The 23115-nt window shown below is 44.4% G+C and overlaps 1 protein-coding gene and 1 non-coding gene across 2 annotated transcripts in view; both read left to right on the top strand.

The window, feature by feature from the left end:
- ATG4A (autophagy related 4A cysteine peptidase) overlaps positions 1–23115 on the top strand; it is a 63063-nt gene that overhangs the window by 38864 nt on the left and 1084 nt on the right. Inside the window, exons 4-12 of the mRNA XM_040468497.1 lie at positions 1212–1310; positions 4203–4304; positions 4718–4790; positions 7875–7954; positions 8668–8855; positions 8979–9057; positions 13813–13958; positions 15055–15111; positions 16783–16891. Of these exons, the coding sequence (XP_040324431.1) occupies positions 1212–1310; positions 4203–4304; positions 4718–4790; positions 7875–7954; positions 8668–8855; positions 8979–9057; positions 13813–13958; positions 15055–15111; positions 16783–16891 (933 nt within the window). The remainder of the gene's footprint in view (positions 1–1211; positions 1311–4202; positions 4305–4717; positions 4791–7874; positions 7955–8667; positions 8856–8978; positions 9058–13812; positions 13959–15054; positions 15112–16782; positions 16892–23115) is intronic.
- Positions 10436–10510, top strand: TRNAK-CUU (transfer RNA lysine (anticodon CUU)). Its single transcript has one exon. It is a non-coding gene; the product is annotated as a tRNA-Lys (tRNA).

The following is a 23115-nucleotide window of genomic DNA, read 5'->3' as shown; positions in this document are numbered from 1 at the left end:
GATGATCTCTTCTTTATCTAGTCTTCATTGCATCTCTCCTGTACTAATGTGTCCTATAATTCTACCATTATAGCAAGAGCCAAAGGACTCTCCTTCCAGTTTATGAGTTGGCTCAACCCTCCCCATCTTTCTGTAGCAATTCTCCTTCAGTCCCCACAACAAAAGGAAAAGGGTGGCCACTGTGGCCCATTTGTCTTACATGGCTGATGACCCTCCTTAAAGTTAGTCTTGTGAGATCATGCTTATAAGCATAGTTTTCCACTCCCATGTTGAGGACAGAGAGCAATGAAAGCAGAATGTCTCCTCTGCCATCCAAGTTATCTGATTTCACTGGTACCTTGAAAAAGGATATTGAGCTCACCCTGGCCACATACATGGGATTTTCGTTACATCAAGTGTTCTTAAAGTGGAACCTGTTGTCTTCTTTCATTTATTAACTGGTTTTATGCCTTTTAAAGATGTAGCACATTTCCAATTTATTAGTAGCATTTTCAATTACGGCCATGCTCATAACACCAGATATTTACATCATCCTGAGTGAGTTTGTAGAACACTTGCACAGATATTTTTTCATCTAGTTCTTACAATATCCACTAACAGGCAGGGTGCGTGCTGTTGTTCCCAGTCTATAGTTGAGTCTTGGATCAGGTAACTAGAGACCATTCTTCTGATGCCTAATCTGGGACTCTTTCTTCTATTTTACATTGTCCTTCTTGCTGTTGAGATCTTCTAATGTATATTTAGAACAGTCAAGAGCCTCCCAGATCTCTTTGACCATGTTGATGATTGCCTTTGGTAGCATTTATTCCTTAACTAAGGTAAGACTGGCTTCCCTGAGAAGTGAGCTGTGCAAAAAGCCAGGTTTGGTTAGGCAGATAATGACATGGCATGGGCCCAGTGTTGGTAGTCATACCTGGCAGTCATCTACAAAAATTGCATGCATACCTAGAAGTCCCCAAGGAGAAAACCTAAGGGGCAGGTTTTGTTCATTTGCTTGTTTTGTCTTTGGTCATAGAAACTGTTTTGGCTAACTCAGTGTTATCTCTGCAAGTTCCACCCTATAACAAGCCCTGTTTGATATTCAGCTGTATCTCTTGTCTCTTTTCAGAGTCTGTGTTTCTGTCTGTCTTGTATGATTCCCACATTTGCCAATGTTTCAGGAAAGGGCAATCCAAGGAACCCATAGTCATTCCCATCCATTTTGCCAACAGGGGGAACTGGCCCTTCATCAGATGCCGGCTGGGGATGCATGCTCCGCTGTGGACAGATGATGCTGGCTCAAGCTCTTATCTGCAGACACTTGGGAAGGGGTGAGTTAAATTCGTTCTGCCTCAGAGACCTCTGCAGTAGCACTTCCTGCTGGTACTTTAGCATTGGTGCCGAGCTTCAGGAGCATTCAGTAACAGAGCCGAAGGTCCTAAAATGCTATCTGCCAGCTCAAGTGATGGGGCCGAAAAGTCAATAAAGCCTCCCAGGAGAAGGAAACAGCCGGCATTTCCTTGTGATTCACGAAGCCAGAGAGTTATTTTCCTGGGACAGAACTGAACATTGAGGCAGGTGTGTCATTAGAGTTTCCATTTTCGCTGTTGTTCAAATGAGTCCTTAAACAGGTCAGATAATAAAGGGAGCAGGAAGAAGGGTGTGGTGGTAAATCTGTTTCTTGACCTCATTGAAAAAGTCTGCCTGGTGAGGATGTAAGTGACCTAAAGGAAGTGCCTAATGAGGGAGCTTGTGCTGTTTTAGTTTGGGTTCACTGAGAATATCCACTTGACAATGAAGGAATCCTTAATTTAGCTTTCTTAGGAAGCCACTTCATTAAGAAACTTCTGGTATGCTTGGAACCCTTGAGTCTCCTGCTTTCTTAAGGTCTGTGCGTGCTTCCCTGTGGGCATCTGTAGGATGACCTTGGCTGGATGCCAGTTCAGGCACTTGGGTGAAGGCCTGGTTTAACATGGAGATGAGGGAGGGAAAGGACACCTTGGATGAGATTGGCCTGCTGAATTCATTGTTGCTCCTTGAGATTCAGAGGTATGAAAACATCACTCCTTTCCCCCCACTCTGGCAGCCTCACACACCCTGCTGCAGTTACCAGAGAGGATTGCAGAAGGGCCTGGGGAGGTTTTAGGGATTAATGCCTTATTTTCAGAGTTTAGAGGAGCCTAAACCCCACTTTTCCTGGGTAGTATCATAATTCCAGTTTTACAGATGAGGAAATTGAGGATTAGGAAGTACAAGGACTTACCCAGAGTCAAACAGCAAGAAAGCGTGGATTTGGGAATAGAAGAAGGCAGGTCTTCTGACTCATTGTCCAGTGATTTCTCTACGGTACACATACTTCTTGGAGCAGATCCATTCTATTTAATTTCTCAGTTATAAAACACAGCAAGACGATCTTCCTGGAAGTGAATTCTGTGGGAAGCAAACGAGGAAAACATAAAACCCCAAAGTCAGTAGCCTCAGTCGTTTTAATATAAAAGCAAATAGCAGGAAGAATTTGAAATAGATCTTGTAGCTAAGATATATTCAAAGATGTAATTTTGGTATTTTTTTAATGTTTATTTTTATTTTTTTTAATTTTTTTAATGTTTATTTTATTATTTTTGAGACAGAGAGAGACAGAGCATGAACGGGGGAGGGGCAGAGAGAGAGGGAGACACAGAATCGGAAGCAGGCTCCAGGCTCTGAGCCATCAGCCCAGAGCCCGACGCGGGGCTCAAACTCACAGACCGCGAGATCATGACCTGAGCCAAAGTAGGACGCTTAACCGACTGAGCCACCCAGGCGCCCCTGTTTATTTTTATTTTTTAGAGAGAGAGAAAGAGAGAGAGAGAGCTGGGGGGGGGGGAGCAGAGAGAGAGGGAGACACAGAATCCAAAGCAGGCTCCAGGCTCTGAGCTGTCAGCACAGAGCCCGATGCAGGGCTCAAACCCATGGACTACAAGATGATGACCTGAGCCAAAGTTGGACGTTCAACCGACTGAACCTCCCAGGCGCCCCTTGAAGATGTAGTTTCGTAAAGAAGTATTTTGGAGGGCTTCCTATTCAGTTACTCCATAATTAAGTATTCACTCACTCATCGCTATCATCAGTCAACATTTAGCGGTACTTAGCAGCCAGCTACTCAGGATTTCCCCAGACTTGGACAATTCAGTAGCAAATGAAAACAAAAACAAAAACAACCTGGATGTGGTTCACCCTCTGAAGACTATGATGGCCACAAAGTTTAAAAGTTTGATTTCAGATCCACTGGAAGCAAAGAGAACAGAAGACTCTGTAGGTAATGGCCTTTGGCTTCAAGTATACTTCAGCTGTGAGGTTAAAATCTCCCTCGAACCTTTGGGAGAGAAATTTGTGTCTTGGAAGCAAACAGAGCCCCGGAGGTCTGTCCCATTACACAGAGTTCCTAAAGCTGAGGGAAGGGGAGAAGCGCATCCCCTCCACAGTAGCGATTATGGAGAATTTTTGTGGGTGTCCTTCGGGAGGGATAAATAGCCCCTGCAGCATTTGGGGGCGCCATGCCTAAGGCACAGATAGGATTCCTAGAGATGTCGTTATTTTGGCTTTGGTCATAAAGAAACCTTGAACGCTTGATAGCAAAGGTATGTGTTTTTCCAAAGGTCAGTGTGGACGTTTTCAAGGTTGTGTAAAAATGGCAGCATGCAATTGTTTTTTAAACCCTTAGTTGTAAGTTGTGTATATTCCCCTGTGCACTGTCATGTGTGAGAAGAGCAGTACCCCCCACTCTTTTGGCAACTGAGACTCTTTTGGCAATGTGGCCAAAATATAGGGACCAAAGGTATTGCTGTCTGTGTAGAGATGAGACACTGTGGCATCAGAGTGATCTAAGGATATACTGCTGGGTTTTTGGTGAGCTCCTTCTCACTGAGTAGCTGACCACAAAGGCCTTGCCTGACATTGTTGTCATGTAATATTTATCTAGCTCAAGCCCTTGGGCTAAGTCAATTCCTTGGTTAAAGTCTTGTTTTCCTTTTACTTTACACCCACTGAGACTTTGAAAGTAATGTCTCCAGATGCCGTTGTTGTCAATATTGGAGTTCCTTATGAATGTTCTAACTTGATCACTCCTGCCTTCCAGATGCAACTCGTGTGTTTTCCCTCTAACCCCGTGGTTACAGTAAGAGTGCAGAGAGGTAAATAAACAGTTATAAAAATGATTTTAACTCATTTTTTTTCCTAAAAAGACTGGAACTGGGAGAAACAAAAAGAACAACCCAAAGAATACCAACGGATCCTACAGTGCTTCTTAGATAGAAAGGATTGTTGCTACTCTATCCATCAAATGGGTAAGGTTACATCAATAGTTTTATGGCAATGTCTGTACCTACTGCTTTCTTTTTTTTTTTATTTATTTTTTAACGTTTATTTATTTTTGAGACAGAGGGAGACAGAGCATGAATGGGGGAGGGTCAGAGAGAGGGAGACACAGAATCTGAAACAGGCTCCAGGCTCTGAGCGGTCAGCACAGAGCCCGACGCGGGGCTCGAACTCACGGAGTGTGAGATCGTGACCTGAGCTGAAGTCGGCCGCTTAACCGACTGAGCCACCCAGGCACCCCTGTACCTACTGCTTTCACCCCCTGCCTTATATGTGGCTCTGCTAAGTTGTCCATCTGCTTAATTATTTATGAAAAAAATAGGAGTTTGTGGTGTGCTAGGAGAACTTTTGCTAACATCTTTTTTTTTCCACATAAAAACAGCACAAATGGGTGTAGGAGAAGGGAAATCAATTGGCGAATGGTTTGGACCAAATACAGTTGCACAGGTGTTAAAGTAAGTAAAAGAGTCTGGCATCTGCCTTATTGTACTCTCTCCTATGCCTCCTTCTTCTGCCAACTCAGTGTCCCATCAATCTAACTATTCCTGCCATCCCACTAAGCCACCAGACATCTGCACTATTTTGCCTAGACAGTTCTTTGAAGTGTGCAAGTATGGACATCTGTTATCATATTTCAGAGTCGTAGTCACTGGTGCCGGTATAGAGGGAAGCATCTCAGGACTCATTCAGTATCTGTTCCCTCTGCAGGTTGGTGTTCACCTTCCAGGGAACCATCAGCCTGAGGGTCACTTTGAAGCCAAAAGGCTAAATAGTAAGTGGCGGAGGCTGAGCTAGCTTAGGAAAGACAAGGACTCCCACTCTGTATAGTATAAAAAAAACCTCATTCATTCATTCATTCATTCAAGATTTACAATTTTTTAATGTTTATTTACTTTTGAGAGAGAGACAGAGACAGAGAGACAGAGCACAAGCGGGAGAGGGGCAGAGAGAGGGGGAGACACAGAGTCAGAAGCAGTCTCCAGGCCCTGAGCTGTCTGCACAGAGCCTGATGCGGGGCTTGAACCCACAAACCGTGAGATCATGACCTGAGTCAAAGTCAGATGCTAAACCAACTGAGCCAGCCAGGTGCCCCATTCATTCAACATTTACTGAGTGGCTGTGCTGTGCAAAGTGCTGGGTATACAGAAATAAACTAGACACAGTTCTTGCCTCAAGGAACTCAACACCTGTGGGAGGAGACAAACCCCAAGGGAGTCTTGGGATCAGTTTGTTGTGTCTTGGCAGACTCCAGGTACCCCAGCATGGTACTTGTGCAGTTGCTCTGTTAAATCGCAGAATTTACTGCCCATACCAAGAGGCAAGGTGGAGAATCTAAGATGAACATTTTAGAAGTGAATGGGATGGGTGGCATCAGCACCTATACATCTAGGCCACCTCACCTGTTGTCACTCTCCTTCCTGACAGCCTGTCACTGAATGAAAACTCCGCAAGGGCAGAGATTACATTTGTCTTGTTCACTACAGTAACACCAGCACATAAAACTGCCTGGCACACATAAGTGCTCAGTAGATACTTGACGGGTGAATGGAGATGCCATCCAGAATCTGAAGCTGGATTTAGGCATCAGAAGATTGAAACCATCTGGAATCCTTTGGTGTAGCTTGCTTCTTCAATTCCCAGGCTCTCTGGAGGATGATGGCAGGACCTGCTCCATGAAAAGTACAGAGGGGGCACTGTTTCAATTATTAGCCAGTCTTCGTGAACCAGAATGCTCTGAAAATGTGCTCACGAGGGGAGTAGTCTGGATTTCCTGGGGACCCAAGCAAAATCTGTATTTTGGCGTTATTCCTTGCTAATGCTGCAACCCCCCTGTGACCACTTCCTTGCCTTAGTCCATAGTCCCTTTGGGGGGCATCATTGATTCTGCTGAGTGAAGATCTGGCAGTATTTCAGGAAGCACCGTAGGAACCCAGGGTCGAAGGTGTAGAAGATGGATGAGAATGGCTGTGCCGAGACCCAAACCCAGCCTGAAATGTTTGGTTTTTACATGATGTCCTTCAGAATCTGCTTCTTTCTTCTAAATTTTGAAGTTCTCAACAATAAGCAAATGGAAACATACCTTTTTTAAAGAATTTAAGTGGCTTGTTTTTGGTGGGGGAGGGGCAGAGAGAGAGAGGGAGGGAGAGAGGGAGGGAGGGAGGGAGAGAATCTTAAGCAGGATGCATGCTTAGTGCCGAGTCTGACGCAGGGCTTGATCCCACGACCCAGGGATCATTACGTGAGCTGAAATCAAGAGTCAGACGCTCAATCGACTAAGCCACCCAAGCACCCCTAAGTGGGTTTTGAGTCACTGTGATTGTTATCATTAATAACAGAGTATTAGTGTATCAGGGAAAGGTAATACATTACAAGGAATGAAATTAAAGTGTAATGGTAATTAACCTCTTCCTGGGAGCTACTTTGGTTAGGAAAACCATATATATATATATGTATATATATATATATATATATATATATATATATATATATATATATATTGTTTTATCCAGTGAGGCTGTGATTTACTCAAGAATTCCAGAAGTAGCCAGGTTAAATACACCTTCTTTCAGACTGGTAAGAGGGAAACATAAGAGAGAAATGGCCATGGTGCTTTATTTTTTATTTTTTTAATCTTTTTTTTACTTTTTCTTTTTTTTTTTTTTTAATGTTTTTATTTATTTTTGAGAGAGAGTGTGTGAGTAAGGGAAGGGCAGAGACAGAGGGAGAGAGACACAGAATCTGAAGCAGGTTCCAGGCTCTGAGCTGTCAGCACAGAGCCCAACACAGGGTTTGAACTCATGAATGGTGAGATCATGACCTGAGCCAAAGTCGTATGCTTAACCAACTGAGCCACCCAGGCACCCCGGCAATGGTGCTTTACTCAGACCTCAGAAAATCCTTGTGTTATACAATTCATCATGCTCTCTCTCTGTTCAGCTGTTGACCAGAGAGGCCCCACACCAAGGCCATATGCAGCCCACGTCTCTTGAACAGCATTTGCACTGCACATGGGGAGGGGTGTAAGAGATATTTCTCTCTCTCTCTGCATTTTCCTCAGCCTTATCCTCAACATTATCTGTGCTCCCAAACATATGTATGTATTTATATTTTATATTTTATATTTTATATTTATATTTATATTTATATTTATATCTTCATGACAGTTTCCTTTTTTTGAAAAAAGCAGTAAGTCAGAATGTGTTTTGTTTAAGAAGAGAAAACAAAATCTCTGGGAGCAGATACATTGGCATCTTTTCTCTTTTGCCTGATAGGAGTCACTTTGTGAGGTAGACTTTTCCATTTTGTAAAGCAGGACTTTTTTTTCAGCGTTCTAAAACAGTGACTCTGTGGCATTCTCAAGGTCCCTGGACATGGAATGTTCCAGAGCTCTCGATCAGGGGAGCCAGAGCTGACCCGAATCCTAACTTCTCTGTGGCTCAGCATTTGGTGACTTTAGGAACAGTGGGCATATATTGTACTGCTTCCTGCTATTGTTGCCATCTTCCCCCATTTTTACTTCATTGTGTGTTACTTTGCAGAAAACTTGCTTTATTTGACGAATGGAATTCCTTGGCTGTTTATGTTTCAATGGACAACACAGTGGTCATTGAAGATATCAGTGAGTCCCTAGCCTGTCTACCTTCCCAGGTGGTGGGTGGTTGAGGTCCTTCCTCAACATTCAGAAAGTGTGTGGGGTGGAGGTGGGTGGGGGAGAGGGAGAGAGAGGGACAACAGACAGACAGACTGACAGACAGGCACTGACTCTCTGGCCTGCTCCACTAAAGCAGGGAAGCTTGGGGGGAGGGCACAGGACTCTGGTTAATCATTCGCTATGCCTTTTCTTCTCTTTCCTTTCAGCTTTCTGAAAGGAAGAAAACAATGAGGGTCTTTTCTGACACTCAGTGAGCTATCAGACCCTTTCCCTGCAGGATACTCAAAGTATGGATAATCAGTTAAACCAACAGGTCTTCTGTGGAGGTCCCCATTTGCCCCAGCCCTGTGCTCTCTGCCATGGGGTTAGAGAAACCAAAGATACAGTCCCTGTCTCAAAGGCAGAAAAACTAGTCTAGAAATCAGATTTTTTTTTTCAATGAGCCCCTAATATCTGGCAGGAGGTAAGTGAGTGCCCGGTTGCCAGAAGGAAGAGGAGTAAGGGCTGGAGAAGTGGCCTGGGCTTCCTGTGGGGCGAGGTGGGGCAAGCTGGGCCTCAGTGGCAGATGGGAGGGCCTCCCAGGCAGATGTCATGTGAGGTTGCCCTTAGTTTCGCCCTTGGTGTATCTCATATGACCGGATACCCCTTACTCACCCAGCTCTCTTGTCTTCCACTTCCAGAAAAAATGTGCTGCGTCCTTCCCTCAAGTGCTGACACAGTTGGTGAGAGCACCCCCAGCACTCTGAATGCTTCGAATCAGAGTAGGGGCACCTTTGACTGCTGCCCAGCCTGGAAACCCCTGCTGCTTATTGTGCCCCTTCGCCTGGGCATAAACCAAATCAATCCTGTCTATGTTGATGCGTTCAAAGTAAGTCACCCCGTTTCCCAGGCCCAGAGTGCCGCCCGCCCATCACACCGCCATGTAAGTACAGAGATCCGTGAGCAGCAGTCCACAAGTGAGTTGAGAATCTTGCACTCTCTTTCCCTCTAGGAGTGTTTTAAGATGCCCCAGTCTTTAGGGGCCTTAGGAGGAAAACCAAATAACGCCTATTATTTCATAGGATTCTTAGGTAAGAAAAGAGGAATCACAAGTAAGTCGTCATGGGCCAGGGGAGGGTGGGCAGAAGGTTTGCACGTGACACCAGGCAATTCCAGTTAGGGGGCCCTCTTCTAGCTCAGAGATGCTGTGGCCTTTGGCCAGCTCATTCTGTCTCTGGCCTGATCTGTGGAGAGTAACACTTCTCTGTGTCTGCTGGAGAGTGGATCCCCTCCTTCAGTGTCCCACTTCCTTGCCTCTTGATAAGATGGTTCTATAGCTGCTCTCCCACTGGACCACCCCAAGGTCACAGCATTATCTCAGCATCTCTGTCTCCTTTCTGTGGGGTCCAGGGTGGCAGGGTTTCACTCTCCTGGCATTGTCGATCCCCCTCTTTTAGGGGCTTGGGCATTCATGCTAGGAGCTATCTTCTGACTTCCATGCAGCTGGGCCTGCTGCCTCCTTGTTCAGAGCCATGACTAGGTAGACGTGAAAGGAGGCAAAGACAGAGCTATCCTGTTTCTGATAACAGGGGCTAAGCCTTAAAACCACTAACTTCCTAATGCAGATGCTAACAAGCAGCCCAGGATCCCCTGCCTATGTCGATGCCTCTGGAAATCTAGCTGCCTTATTCACTAGCTGTGGTCAGAGTCATTTAAGGCCCATGGCACACGAGGTGAGCTAGCCCAGTTCTTCTCAAACTTTAATGTGCATGCAAATCACCCTAAGAGGCTATTTAATTTTTTTTAATGTTTATTTATTTTAGAGAGAGAGAGAGACAGAGCATGAACGGGGGAGGGTCAGAGAGAGAGGGAAACACAGAATCTGAAGCAGGCTCCAGGCTCTGAGCTGTCAGCATAGAGCCTGATGCAGGGCTCGAACTCATGGACCGTGAGATCATGACCTGAGCCGAAGTCAGACACTTAACCGACTGAGCCACCCAGGTGCCCCCTGAGAGCCTATTTAAAATGCACGTTCAGCAGGTCCAGGGTGGGCCCTGAGAGTCTACATTTCTAACTAGGTGGTCCTGCGGCTGCTGGTGTACACACTGCACGTTGAGTACCAAGGGCCTAGACCCCTGGTTAGTGCTGAAGAGCACAGGGAAGGGGGCGATGTGGCCTGAAACTGGGCTTCGAGGAACATGAGCTTAGAATACAAGGGAGAGCCTCAGTTAGGCAAGAGCGAGCCAGAGCAGACCTGGGGAAAGGCACAAGGGATGTGCAGAGGAGAAGGTGAAATGGGCTTGGCCACCCTCCCCACCCCAACTCCTTGGAGATTCAGGGAGGTGAGGAGGGGGTGGAAACAGACATACCTGGCCTCATATGCAGTCTCCCAGTTATCAGCTGTGTGACAGCAGGAAACAAATATCAACTCTTCAGTCTCAGTTTCCTCTAGTGGAAAATAGGGCTGGGGCCCCTGGCTGGCTCAGTCGGTAGAGCATGTGACTCTTGATCTCAGGGTTGTGAGTTCGAGCCTCATGTTGGGCTTAGAGCTTACTTTAAAAAACAAAAAAGAGGGGTGCCTGGGTGGCTTAGTTGATTGAGCATCCAACTTCAGCTTAGGTCATGATCTCACAAGTCATGAGTTCGAGTCCTGAGTCGGGCTCTGTGCTGACAGCTCAGAGCCTAGAGCCTGCTTTGGATTCTGTGTCTCCCTCTCTCTCTCTCTCTGTCCCTCCTCTACTCGCACTTAGTCTCTCTGTCTCTCATAAATAAAACAGCAAAAAAAATTTTTTTAAGGAAAACAAAAAAGAAAATAGGCCTACCCCTTAACTCTCCGTGTTGTCACCTCACAGGGGAGCACTCAGCAAATAGCCAGGCATGTAGTATGCACTCAGTAAAAGATAGCCCCACCTTTCCTGACCCCCAACTGGTCTGGTCTTTGCTTACTCTTTCTTCTCTTTGAGGCTGTCTACACAGTTGCCTGAGCTCTCTATTGCTGCCATCTATTGGTCGAGCCCAAAACTACAGCTTGATGGAAAATTTGCAAACCATGGAGGCATTCGTTTCTTTCTCCAAGTACAAAATCCAGTATTTGGAGTTATATAAATTTAGACAGCCTCTGCTTCTAAATTTTTGGGATCCTGTCAAATACAATGTTGTAAAAAAGTCAATTTCCTGTATTTTGGTACTTGATCACAAGGCTGAAACAGATACTAAATAATTTTGGAGGGGGCTCAATGGAGAGTGTATGGGATTCCCGGGTACCCTGGCCTCGCTTTCCTCAAGTTACCCAGAGAGAATTTGCCAAGCTGGCATAGCCCTTTTGTTTCATGAGCCCATTGGGTCAGGGTGACTTGTGAGGGTTGACTACTCGTGAAAAGGGTGAGGGCAATCTTTAGTTCCCCAGAGAGAGGTTTACATAGTACCCATTTGCCCATTGGCTTTCATAAACTCTTTGCTTCACCTTCATTGGAGGCTCCAAAGTCCCCCTAAATCCCCTTTTCTGCCTTATCCCCTTACTGTATTTGGTTGGGGTTCCGGATTGTAAAATGCCTAAAAGGAGGAAACAGATGAGACCTGCCATTTTCTGAACAGCTGTCTTGTGTCAGAGACCCCGCCAAGTACCACTCCCCATGTAGGTAGGAAGGTAGGTAGGTAGGTAGGTAGGTAGGTAGATATATAGAGAACATATACATATATAGTCCTATATAGAGATGTATAGATATAGATAGTCCTATATAGAGATGTATATAGATAGCATAATAACTCACAGCATAACTGTGAGTTAGAGCTTGTTATTATAGTGAGACTAAGAGTTAGAGGGATTGTTTCCTCAAGGCCACCCAGCTAGAAAGTAGCAAAGCCAGGATATAATCCCGATTTGGCCATCCACATTTTACCATGCCACATTGCTTCCTGAGGGCCCTCTTTCTTGGTGGGAAGCTGGGGAAAGCTCTCAATGTGGACACTAAGGCCAGGATGAGACTCTGGCTCTCCAATTTTGCCTGCTTAAACAGGAGATGTTTGTCCCCTGTACTTGGGTAAAGAAAGGTTGTCACCTGAGATGCGTAGTGTGAGCCCTGTGTCTGCAGATGGTTGACCAGACTGCCTCTTACACTTGAGCCTCTTTAGAGACCTTGATTTAGTCCCCACATCACTTCTAGGGCTTCTTAGATATTCTCCTGTATCTCTTTTAAGCACTCTAAGGAACAGTGCAGCCTGCCAAGCTCCATCACACACACACACACACACACACACACACACACACACACACACACACACACAAGGCCAGAATCAGAGAGGACGCTCTTATTATTCCCAGCATCTTAACTTGAAACGCCCTGGTAGGATGCTTGATTCTAACCATGCTCTGGATCTCTATTTTATTGTGCAGAACTTCCTTTCCTTCTTACTTTTCTGTCGTCATAAGTAGGCTTCCTTCTAAACATTCTGGTTGTTGCTTTTCTTTGTGACTTCATGCTTTTTTGATATAACTGATCTCACCCACCTGTGGTCTAGGGGAAATATGTATGTTCCTTGACTTTCATAAAACAAGTCATATGGGGGCATTGATTTTCATATACTCTTAAACATGTATTTGTAGGGAAATACTTTTGAGTCAAAGCGAGATACTTCAGTGTCCACCTTGTATTTGTATTGTATTTTAAGCATTTCACAGCAAAGAAACCTTCTGGTTCTTATAATGCCCTGTGAGGTAACTGGAACAGGCCTAGTAACCCCAGTTTAAAAACAAGAGAATTTAAGACCAATTGAATTGAATGGTTGCCCTTGGTCTGTGACACAGACAAGTTAAGCTACTCATCAGACATCAGAAACATATTCTTTGCCAGCAGAAGTACTTAGATGGGGCCCAACACAGCCCTGGGTGCAATTCCAGGGAGATTCTTTGGGGCATCTCTTCCTACCATGCCCTCCAGCCTCAGGTAGATCTCTCTTTGGTTGCCTAACCCAGTCTATTACACAGAAGCCCACGTGGCCCTGAGGCCTGGACAGTGAGGTTGGGTTTCCACCTTAGGAACTTTTGGCAGCTCAGCCTGCCTCTGATGAGCATTAGAGGGACTCTCAGCCTCTTGATATCAAAGTAGAGCTTTTATTATTTCAGACTCCTCCAGGGTCATCATTGGACTAGGCCTTTTCAATTTGACAAAATGTGGCTTTCCTCTCATTTGTAAAGATTGAACATGTTGAAGTGAATTCTCCCAGGGAGGCGTAGGTGTACTGATGTTAAGGAGCCCAAGGCAGTGCTTTCCAACAGGAATTACTAACTTGCTAACATTGACTAATTTTCTAGCTAAATCAAGACCAGAAGTCAGAGCCCTGGTATCCTATCCATTGCAGAGTCCTCATTCCCATTTCTTTTGAAGGCCAAGGCCTTTTTTCTTACCAGATGGGCTCTCTGACCGGAGGTCTGAGCACTGATGGTGTGGAGTGAGATGCTTTTCCATGTTGGGAGAGGCAGGAAGCTCCCCCTAATGGCACCTGGGCTCATGCCCTGGTGATCCTACCTACTGCCTCTTTGCTACTGCTGCTCACAGAGCCTGCCATGTCATCTGTGGTCTCTCATTCCTCAAACCATTTCTCAAACCTGTCACTCTCCATTTCCAGTCTTGGACCTTAAGGAGATGCAAATGCTAGGGCAAGTCTTCTCATCAAATGATTGGACTTGGCTTCCTTCAAGCATGATCACCCAAGTTTGGGCTTTCTGTCACCTCATTCTCATTGTCACCAAGGGATGGGTTTAGAAAACCAGAGTGCCTCTCCCAAGGGAAGCAGTGAGGCCAGAGCCAGTGGTTCTTTCTAGATTAAGCATATCTCATTCCAAACAGGTGATGAGCTCATTTTCTTGGACCCTCACACAACCCAGACTTTTGTTAACACCGAGGAAAATGGAACGGTTGATGACCAGACTTTCCATTGCCTGCAATCCCCTCAGCGAATGAACATCTTGAACTTGGATCCTTCCGTAGCATTGGTGGGTATCTGAAGGTTAGGCGGGCCAAGAGATACAACAGCACCCTATTACAGATTGGTTCCTTGAGGGTCATCCAGGTTGCTAGGTAGGGCGGCAAGAATGTGTTCAGTCACCAACCCCTACAAGGGGTAGCATAGTATTGTGGGGAGGGGGTGGACCTTGAAGACAACTACTCGAGTTGGAATCCAGGCCCTGCCGCTTACTAGCTATGGACTTAGTGGGAGTCTCTTAACTTTTCTAAGCCTCAGTCTTCTCATCCCTAAAATGAGCAAAACAATAGTTCCTTCACCGTAGGGTCGTATGACGTATACTGTGCATTAGGCGCTCAGCGCAGTGCCGGGCACATTGTAAGCATTCTGTAAATAGTTATTATTAGTGTTACAGTCATTCCCCTTTTACTTCTTGCCCTCTAATTATTGCCACACAGGCACAGGGAATAAGGTAGGACATACAGAGGGAGGGAGGGATAAGAGGGCACCCAGGGGCACTTCTGCGTGCCTAGTGCTGATTTCTCTGGACACCCAATCCAGGAAGTTGCAGGGTTTCCCCCCTGGAAGGATGGCTCTGAGGATGGGGAAGGAGATTCATGGTCCCCTTTATTCTAATAGATAATTTCCTTAAGGTGAAAGCCATCTTATTAAGTACCGCCTCTAGCTAAAAGTACTATTTGGCTTATCTGTTGGTTTAGTTGACTGTTTTTTGTGGATGTGTCTGTGCACTGAATGTGATGGAATTAACCCCATGCTCTGGAGATTGGCCTTCAAGTTACTGTGTCTCATAGTATGAGGGGAGATGGATGGGGAAGGCCAAGGACAGGGAAAGAGGGAGAGGGAGGGAGAGAGTGAGGGAGGGAGAGAAAGAGATAAAGATGGAGAGGGAGAGATGGAATGAACAAGTAAATGTGTGTGTCCAGGTGAGGCAATGACCTAGGAGAGAGAGAAATCCTGCCAGTATTTTTCATTATTGCCAGAAGACACATCCATAGAGAGTGGCCCATATCACAGCTTTGGGCCAGTGGCTCCATCTTGCAGTGCATAGGGCCTGACTTAGTGCACCTGCCCACTTCTAAGTTGTGTTCTCTTGTTTCCCCCCCAAGGGATTTTTCTGCAAAGAAGAAAAAGACTTTGATAACTGGTGTAGCCTTGTTCAGAAGGTATGTATGTTTTTCTTAGTGTTAAAAACAAAATTGTTCAATAGGATTCCTTTTCAAGACCGTTTCTCATAGTAACCTAAATCTAGCCTGCTAGGACTTTATTTCAAGAGAGAAACTAAGATGTGGGGGGTTATGCAGAACCTTGGGGGAACCAAAGAAAAACTTTGGGTTGAAATATGCTTAGTATGTCAAGTGAGTGATATTTTTAGCTAAGTAATGTTTCATCTCATTATGCCTACGAGTTACATGAAATAGTCATGAAATAGTCCATGAATATTCTGCCAGTTTAACTTTAAAATGCTGATTTCATAGAGTTCAGCCTAAATTCTTCCTTATTCCATTCATAAGGCTGAAATGGTTGAAGGAACTAAACTAAAGTTTTTTATTTGTTTAGTGGTCTGTTTACAGTTTCATATAGTCAATTATGGTTTAGGAAGCTTGTCTTTCAATTGTCTCATTTCTATAAAATACAGGCATGCTGCCATTAAAGGAAACACAATTTTCAGAAATCTGTAAATACCAAAGCAAGATATTCTTTCTTCTTGGTATTTTGTGTAAAAGGGTATTGATAGTGTTTTGCTAGCTCACCAATCATTCTATCTGCCCACCCCATTCTCACTTCTAACACATGCCAAATATGTGGGTGACATTGATAAATGCATATGGAAAGAATGGAGATCACAGGGAGAAGTTTAAAACGCCCTGGATGGGGTGGCAGGAGACATGATGTTCTCCTATTTGGAAAAAAAAAAGTTGACAATATGGCAGCCCAGAGCCTCTTGCAAGTGTAAGAAGGGCAGATTTATCTTCACAAGAGAACAAATAATTTACACTAATGTCCCGAGCTGAATCTCAAACCCCAGTTAATAATTGGCTGAAACATAATGGAAAATCATTTTCTAAAGGCAATGCTTAACATTTCAGAATTCAGCAAAACTGTATTTATACCACATTTAAAGTTCAAATGAAGGGCGCCTGGGTGGCTCAGTCAGTTAAGCATCCAACTTTGCTCAGGTCATGACCTCTCATGGTTCGTGAGTTGGAGCCCCTCATCGGGCTCTGTGCTGACAAACAGCTCAGAGCCTGGAGCCTGCTTTGGATTCTATGTCTCCCTCTTTCTCTGTTTCTCCTTCTCCACTCATGCTGTGTCTCTCAAAAATAAAATAAATGTTAAAAAACATTTTTAAAAAAAGTTCAAATAAACGTCTCTTGTGAGACTATGCCATCTAAATTAGGATGTATACCATAAGTGTTGGGCTAAAACCAAACCAAACCAAACCAAACCAAACCCATGTATTATCTTGGGGCAGATTTAATGTAATTAACACACATTTCTTTGGAGCCAACACTTCAGGAACTTGTCAGCCCCGTATTGAGTTAGGCCCGTGCAACTGGCATATGACCTGAACCTCCTGATGGACCGTGGGCAGTTAGTACTGACCTTCCATCAGATACTCCCTCCATGGTCCTTCCTTCCTGGCCAACAGTATCTAGAGTTGAAGAGGGCTGGGTCTTCGGATGGGTCAAGGAGAGGATGGGTATGTTGGCTACAGCTTTGTTTTCACCTTTCAACAACCAGGTCCCTCTCATAGCGTTTGGGATCACAAATGGACAATTGAGCAGAAATGTAGTAAGTCTGAAGTGTTTACAACTGTTGCTGTGTTTCCTCAGGAAATTCTAAAGGAAAATTTAAGGATGTTTGAATTAGTTCAGAAACACCCATCACACTGGCCTCCCTTTGTTCCTCCAGCCAAGCCAGAAGTGACAACCTCTGGGGCAGGTAAGCCATTGGTCCGGGGTTCTTGGGCCAGCAGACCTAGGCGTAGCAGTTGTTTTATGAGACAGAAGCAATGGTGGCCCATGTTTCCATGGAATGTACAATTTCCACTCAGCTGGTCTGATCAAGGAATGATGACTTTAATCTACTGAGGAACTGATACTTATCAATTTCCAAGAGGGGCAGTAGAAGAAAATGAGCTCAATGCAAAAGTTCCTTGCAAAGTCAAAATGCCTAGAACTTTCATGGTCTGGTTCAAAAAACAAACCAGAGGCCATGGGTGATTCGAAAGCTACCTCAAAGATTACAGAGTCTCATCCTCATCACTATGAATAAGACTAGGTAACAAGTTCCATTATTTAGCTTCTTTATAAAGAATTTCTAGGAGATGGAAGAAGATGGAGGCGTAGGAGGACGCTGGGCTCACCGCGCGTCCTGCTGATCACTTAGATTCCACCTACACCTGCCTAAATAACCCAGAAAACCACCAGAGGATTAGCAGAATGGAGTCGCCGGAGCCAAGCGCAGACGAGAGGCCCACGGAAGAGGGTAGGAAGGGCGGCGAGGCGGTGCGCGCTCCACGGACTGGCGGGAGGGAGCCGGGGCGGAGGGGCGGCTCGCCGGCCAAGCAGAGCCCCCGAGTCTGGCTTGCAAAAAGCGGAGGGGCCTGACGGACTGTGTTCCGACAGCAAGCACGACTTAGCGGCTGGGAGGTCATAAGTTAACAGCTCTGCTCAGAAAAGCGGGAAGGCTGGAGGATAAAGGGAAGGAGAGCTGCTGAGCCCCGGACGACAGAGCTCAGTTTGGTGGGGAACAAAGGCACTCGCCAGTGCCATCTCCCCCGCCCATCCCCCAGCCAAAATCCCAAAGAGAACCAGTTCCTGCCAGGGAACTTGCTCGCTCCGCACAAACACCCAACTCTGCGCTTCTGCGGAGCCAAACCTCTGGCAGCGGATCTGACTCCCTCCTGCTGCCACAGGGCCCCTCCTGAAGTGGATCACCTAAGGAGAAGCAAGCTAAGCCTGCCCCTCCTGCCCCTGTGCACCTTGCCTACCCACCCCAGCTAAGACGCCAGATCGCCAGCATCACAAGCTTGGCAGTGTGCAAGTAGCCCAGACAGGCCACCCCACCCCACAGTGAATCCCGCCCCTAGGAGAGGGGAAGAGAAGGCACGCACCAGTCTGACTGTGGCCCCAGCGGTGGGCTGGGGGCAGACATCAGGTCTGACTGCGGCTCTGCCCACCAACTCCAGTTATACACCACAGCACAGGGGAAGTGCCCTGCAGGTCCTCACCACGCCAGGGACTATCCAAAATGACCAAGTGGAAGAATTCCCCTCAGAAGAATCTCCAGGAAATAACAACACCTAATGAGCTGATCAAAAAGGATTTAAATAATATAACAGAAAGTGAATTTAGATTAATAGTCATAAAATTAATCGCTGGGCTTGAAAACAGTATAGCTGACAGCAGAGAACCTCTTGCTACAGAGATCAAGGGACTAAGGAACAGTCACGAGGAGCTGAAAAACGCTTTAAACAAAATGCATAACAAAATGGAAACCACCACGGCTCGGATTGAAGAGGCAGAGGAGAGAATAGGTGAACTAGAAGATAAAGTTATGGAAAAAGAGGAAGCTGAGAAAAAGAGAGATAAAAAAATCCAGGAGTATGAGGGGAAAATTAGAGAACTAAGTGATACACTAAAAAGAAATAATATACGCATAATTGGTATCCCAGAGGAGGAAGAGAGAGGGAAAGGTGCTGAAGGGGTACTTGAAGAAATCATAGCTGAGAACTTCCCTGAAGTGGGGAAGGAAAAAGGCATTGAAATCCAAGAGGCACAGAGAACTCCCTTCAGACGTAACTTGAATCGATCTTCTGCACGACATATCATAGTGAAACTGGCAAAATACAAGGATAAAGAGAAAATTCTGAAAGCAGCAAGGGGTAAACGTGCCCTCACATATAAAGGGAGATGTATAAGACTCGTGACTGATCTCTCTTTTGAAACTTGGCAGGCCAGAAAGAATTGGCACGAGATTTTCAGGGTGCTAGACAGAAACAATATGCAGCCGAGAATCCTTTCTCCAGCAAGTCTGTCATTTAGAATAGAAGGAGAGATAAAGGTCTTCCCAAACAAACAAAAACTGAAGGAATTTGTTACCACTAAACCAGCCCTACAAGAGATCCTAAGGGGGACCCTGTGAGACAAAGTACCAGAGACATCACTACAAGCATAAAACTACAGACATCACAATGACTCTAAACCCATATCTTTCTATAATAACACTGAATGTAAATGGATTAAATGCGCCAACCAAAAGACATAGGGTATCAGAATGGATAAAAAAACAAGACCCATCTATTTGCTGTCTACAACAGACTCATTTTAGACCTGAGGACACCTTTAGATTGAGAGTGAGGGGATGGAGAACTATTTATCATGCTACTGGAAGCCAAAAGAAAGCTGGAGTAGCCATACTTATATCAGACAAACTAGACTTTAAATTAAAGGCTGTAACAAGAGATGAAGAAGGACATTATATAATCGTGACAGGGTCTATCCATCAGGAAGAGCTAACAATTATAAATGTCTATGCGCCGAATACCGGAGCCCCCAAATATATAAAACAATTACTCATAAACATAAGCAACCTTATTGATAAGAAGGTGGTAATTGCAGGGGACTTTAACACCCCACTTACAGAAATGGATAGATCATCTAGACACACGGTCAATAAAGAAACAAGGGCCCTGAATGAAACATTGGATCAGATGGACTTGACAGATCTATTTAGAACTCTGCATCCCAAAGCAACAGAATATACTTTCTTCTCGAGTGCACATGGAACATTCTCCAAGATAGATCATATACTGGGTCACAAAACAGCCCTTCATAAGTTTACAAGAATTGAAATCATACCATGCATACTTTCAGACCACAATGCTATGAAGCTTGAAATCAACCACAGAAAAAAGTCTGGAAAACCTCCAAAAGCATGGAGGTTAAAGAACACCCTACTAACGAATGAGTGGGTCAACCAGGCAATTAGAGAAGAAATTAAAAAATATATGGAAACAAACGAAAATGAAAATACAACAGTTCAAACGCTTTGGGACGCAGCGAAGGCAGTCCTGAGAGGAAAATACACTGCAATCCAGGCCTATCTCAAGAAACAAGAAAAATCCCAAATACAAAATCTAACAGCACACCTAAAGGAAATAGAAGCAGAACAGCAAAGGCAGCCTAAACCCAGCAGAAGAAGAGAAATAATAAAGATCAGAGCAGAAATAAACAATATAGAATCTAAAAAAAACTGTAGAGCAGATCAACGAAACCAAGAGTTGGTTTTTTGAAAAAATAAACAAAATTGACCCACCTCTAGCCAGGCTTCTCAAAAAGAAAAGGGAGATGACCCAAATAGATAAAATCATGAATGAAAATGGAATGATTACAACCAATCCCTCAGAGATACAAACAATTATCAGGGAATACTATGAAAAATTATATGCCAACAAATTGGACAACCTGGAAGAAATGGACAAATTCCTGAACACCCACACTCTTCCAAAACTCAATCAGGAGGAAATAGAAAGCTTGAACAGACCCATAACCAGTGAAGAAATTGAATCGGTTATCAAAAATCTCCCAAGAAATAAGAGTCCAGGACCAGATGGCTTCCCAGGGGAGTTCTACCAGACGTTTAAAGCAGAGATAATACCTATCCTTCTCAAGCTATTCCAAGAAATATAAAGGGAAGGAAAACTTCCAGACTCATTCTATGAAGCCAGTATTACTTTGATTCCTAAACCAGACAGAGACCCAGTAAAAAAAGAGAACTACAGGCCAATATCCCTGATGAATATGGATGCCAAAATTCTCAATAAGATACTAGCAAATCGAATTCAACGGCATATAAAAAGAATTATTCACCATGATCAAGTGGGATTCATTCCTGGGATGCAGGGCTGGTTCAACATTTGCAAATCAATCAACGTGATACATCACATTAACAAAAAAAAAAGAGAAGAACCATATGATCCTGTCAATCGATGCAGAAAAGGCCTTTGACAAAATCCAGCACCCTTTCTTAATAAAAACCCTTGAGAAAGTTGGGATAGAAGGAACATACTTAAAGATCATAAAACCCATTTATGAAAAGCCCACAGCTAACATCATCCTCAACGGGGAAAAACTGAGAGCTTTTTCCCTGAGATCAGGAACACGACAGGGATGTCCACTCTCACCGCTGTTGTTTAACATAGTGCTGGAAGTTCTAGCATCAGCAATCAGACAACAAAAGGAAATCAAAGGCATCAAAATTGGTAAAGATGAAGTCAAGCTTTCGTTTTTTGCAGATGACATGATCTTATACATGGAAAATCCGATAGACTCCACCAAAAGTCTGCTAGAACTGATACATGAATTCAGCAAAGTTGCAGGATACAAAATCAATGTACAGAAATCAGTTGCATTCTTATACACTAACAATGAAGCAACAGAAAGACAAATAAAGAAACTGATCCCATTCACAATTGCACCAAGAAGCATAAAATACCTAGGAATAAATCTAACCAAAGATGTAAAGGATCTGTATGCTGAAAACTATAGAAAGCTTATGAAGGTAATTGAAGAAGATTTAAAGAAATGGAAAGACATTCCCTGCTCATGGATTGGAAGAATAAATATTGTCAAAATGTCAATACTACCCAAAGCTATCTACACATTCAATGCAATCCCAATCAAAATTGCACCAGCATTCTTCTCGAAACTAGAACAAGCAATCCTAAAATTCATATGGAACCACAAAAGGCCCCGAATAGCCAAAGCAATTTTGAAGAAGAAGACCAAAGCAGGAGGCATCACAAGCCCAGACTTTAGCCTCTACTACAAAGCTGTCATCATCAAGACAGCATGGTATTGGCACAAAAACGGACACATAGACCAAAGGAATAGAATAGAAACCCCAGAACTAGACCCACAAACGTATGGCCAACTCATCTTTGACAAAGCAGGAAAGAACATCCAATGGAAAAAAGACAGTCTCTTTAACAAATGGTGCTGGGAGAACTGGACAGCAACATGCAGAAGGTTGAAACTAGACCACTTTCTCACACCATTCACAAAAATAAACTCAAAATGGATAAAGGACCTGAATGTGAGACAGGAAACCATCAAAACCTTAGAGGAGAAAGCAGGAAAAGACCTCTGTGACCTCAGCCGTAGCAATCTCTTACTCGACACATCCCCAAAGGCAAGGGAATTAAAAGCAAAAGTGAATTACTGGGACCTTATGAAGATAAAAAGCTTCTGCACAGCAAAGGAAACAACCAACAAAACTAAAAGGCAACCAACGGAATGGGAAAAGATATTTGCAAATGACATATCGGACAAAGGGCTAGTATCCAAAATCTATAAAGAGCTCACCAAACTCCACACCCGAAAAGCAAATAACCCAGTGAAGAAATGGGCAGAAAACATGAATAGACACTTCTCTAAAGAAGACATCCGGATGGCCAACAGGCACATGAAAAGATGTTCAGCGTCGCTCCTTATTAGGGAAATACAAATCAAAACCACACTCAGGTATCACCTCACGCCAGTCAGAGTGGCCAAAATGAACAAATCAGGAGACTATAGATGCTGGAGAGGATGTGGAGAAACGGGAACCCTCTTGCACTGTTGGTGGGAATGCAAATTGGTGCAGCCGCTCTGGAAAGCAGTGTGGAGGTTCCTCAGAAAATTAAAAATAGACCTACCCTATGACCCAGTAATAGCACTGCTAGGAATTTATCCAAGGGATACAGGAGTCTGATGCATAGGGGCACTTGTACCCCAATGTTCATAGCAGCACTCTCAACAATAGCCAAATTATGGAAAGAGCCTAAATGTCCATCAACTGATGAATGGATAAAGAAATTGTGGTTTATATACACTATGGAATACTACGTGGCAATGAGAAAAAATGAAATATGGCCTTTTGTAGCAACGTGGATGGAACTGGATAGTGTGATGCTAAGTGAAATAAGCCATACAGAGAAAGACAGATACCATATGGTTTCACTCTTATGTGGATCCTGAGAAACTTAACAGGAACCCATGGGGGAGGGGAAGGAAAAAAAAAAGAGGTTAGAGTGGGAGAGAGCCAAAGCATAAGAGACTGTTGAGAACTGAGAGCAAACTGAGGGTTGATGGGGGGTGGGAGGGAGGAGAGGGTGGGTGATG

The sequence above is a fragment of the Herpailurus yagouaroundi genome, unplaced genomic scaffold (genome assembly GCF_014898765.1).
Source record: "Herpailurus yagouaroundi ecotype Mexico unplaced genomic scaffold, PumYag 67700, whole genome shotgun sequence".
NCBI lineage: Eukaryota > Metazoa > Chordata > Mammalia > Carnivora > Felidae > Herpailurus > Herpailurus yagouaroundi.
This window is presented reverse-complemented; position numbering and strand designations above follow the sequence as displayed.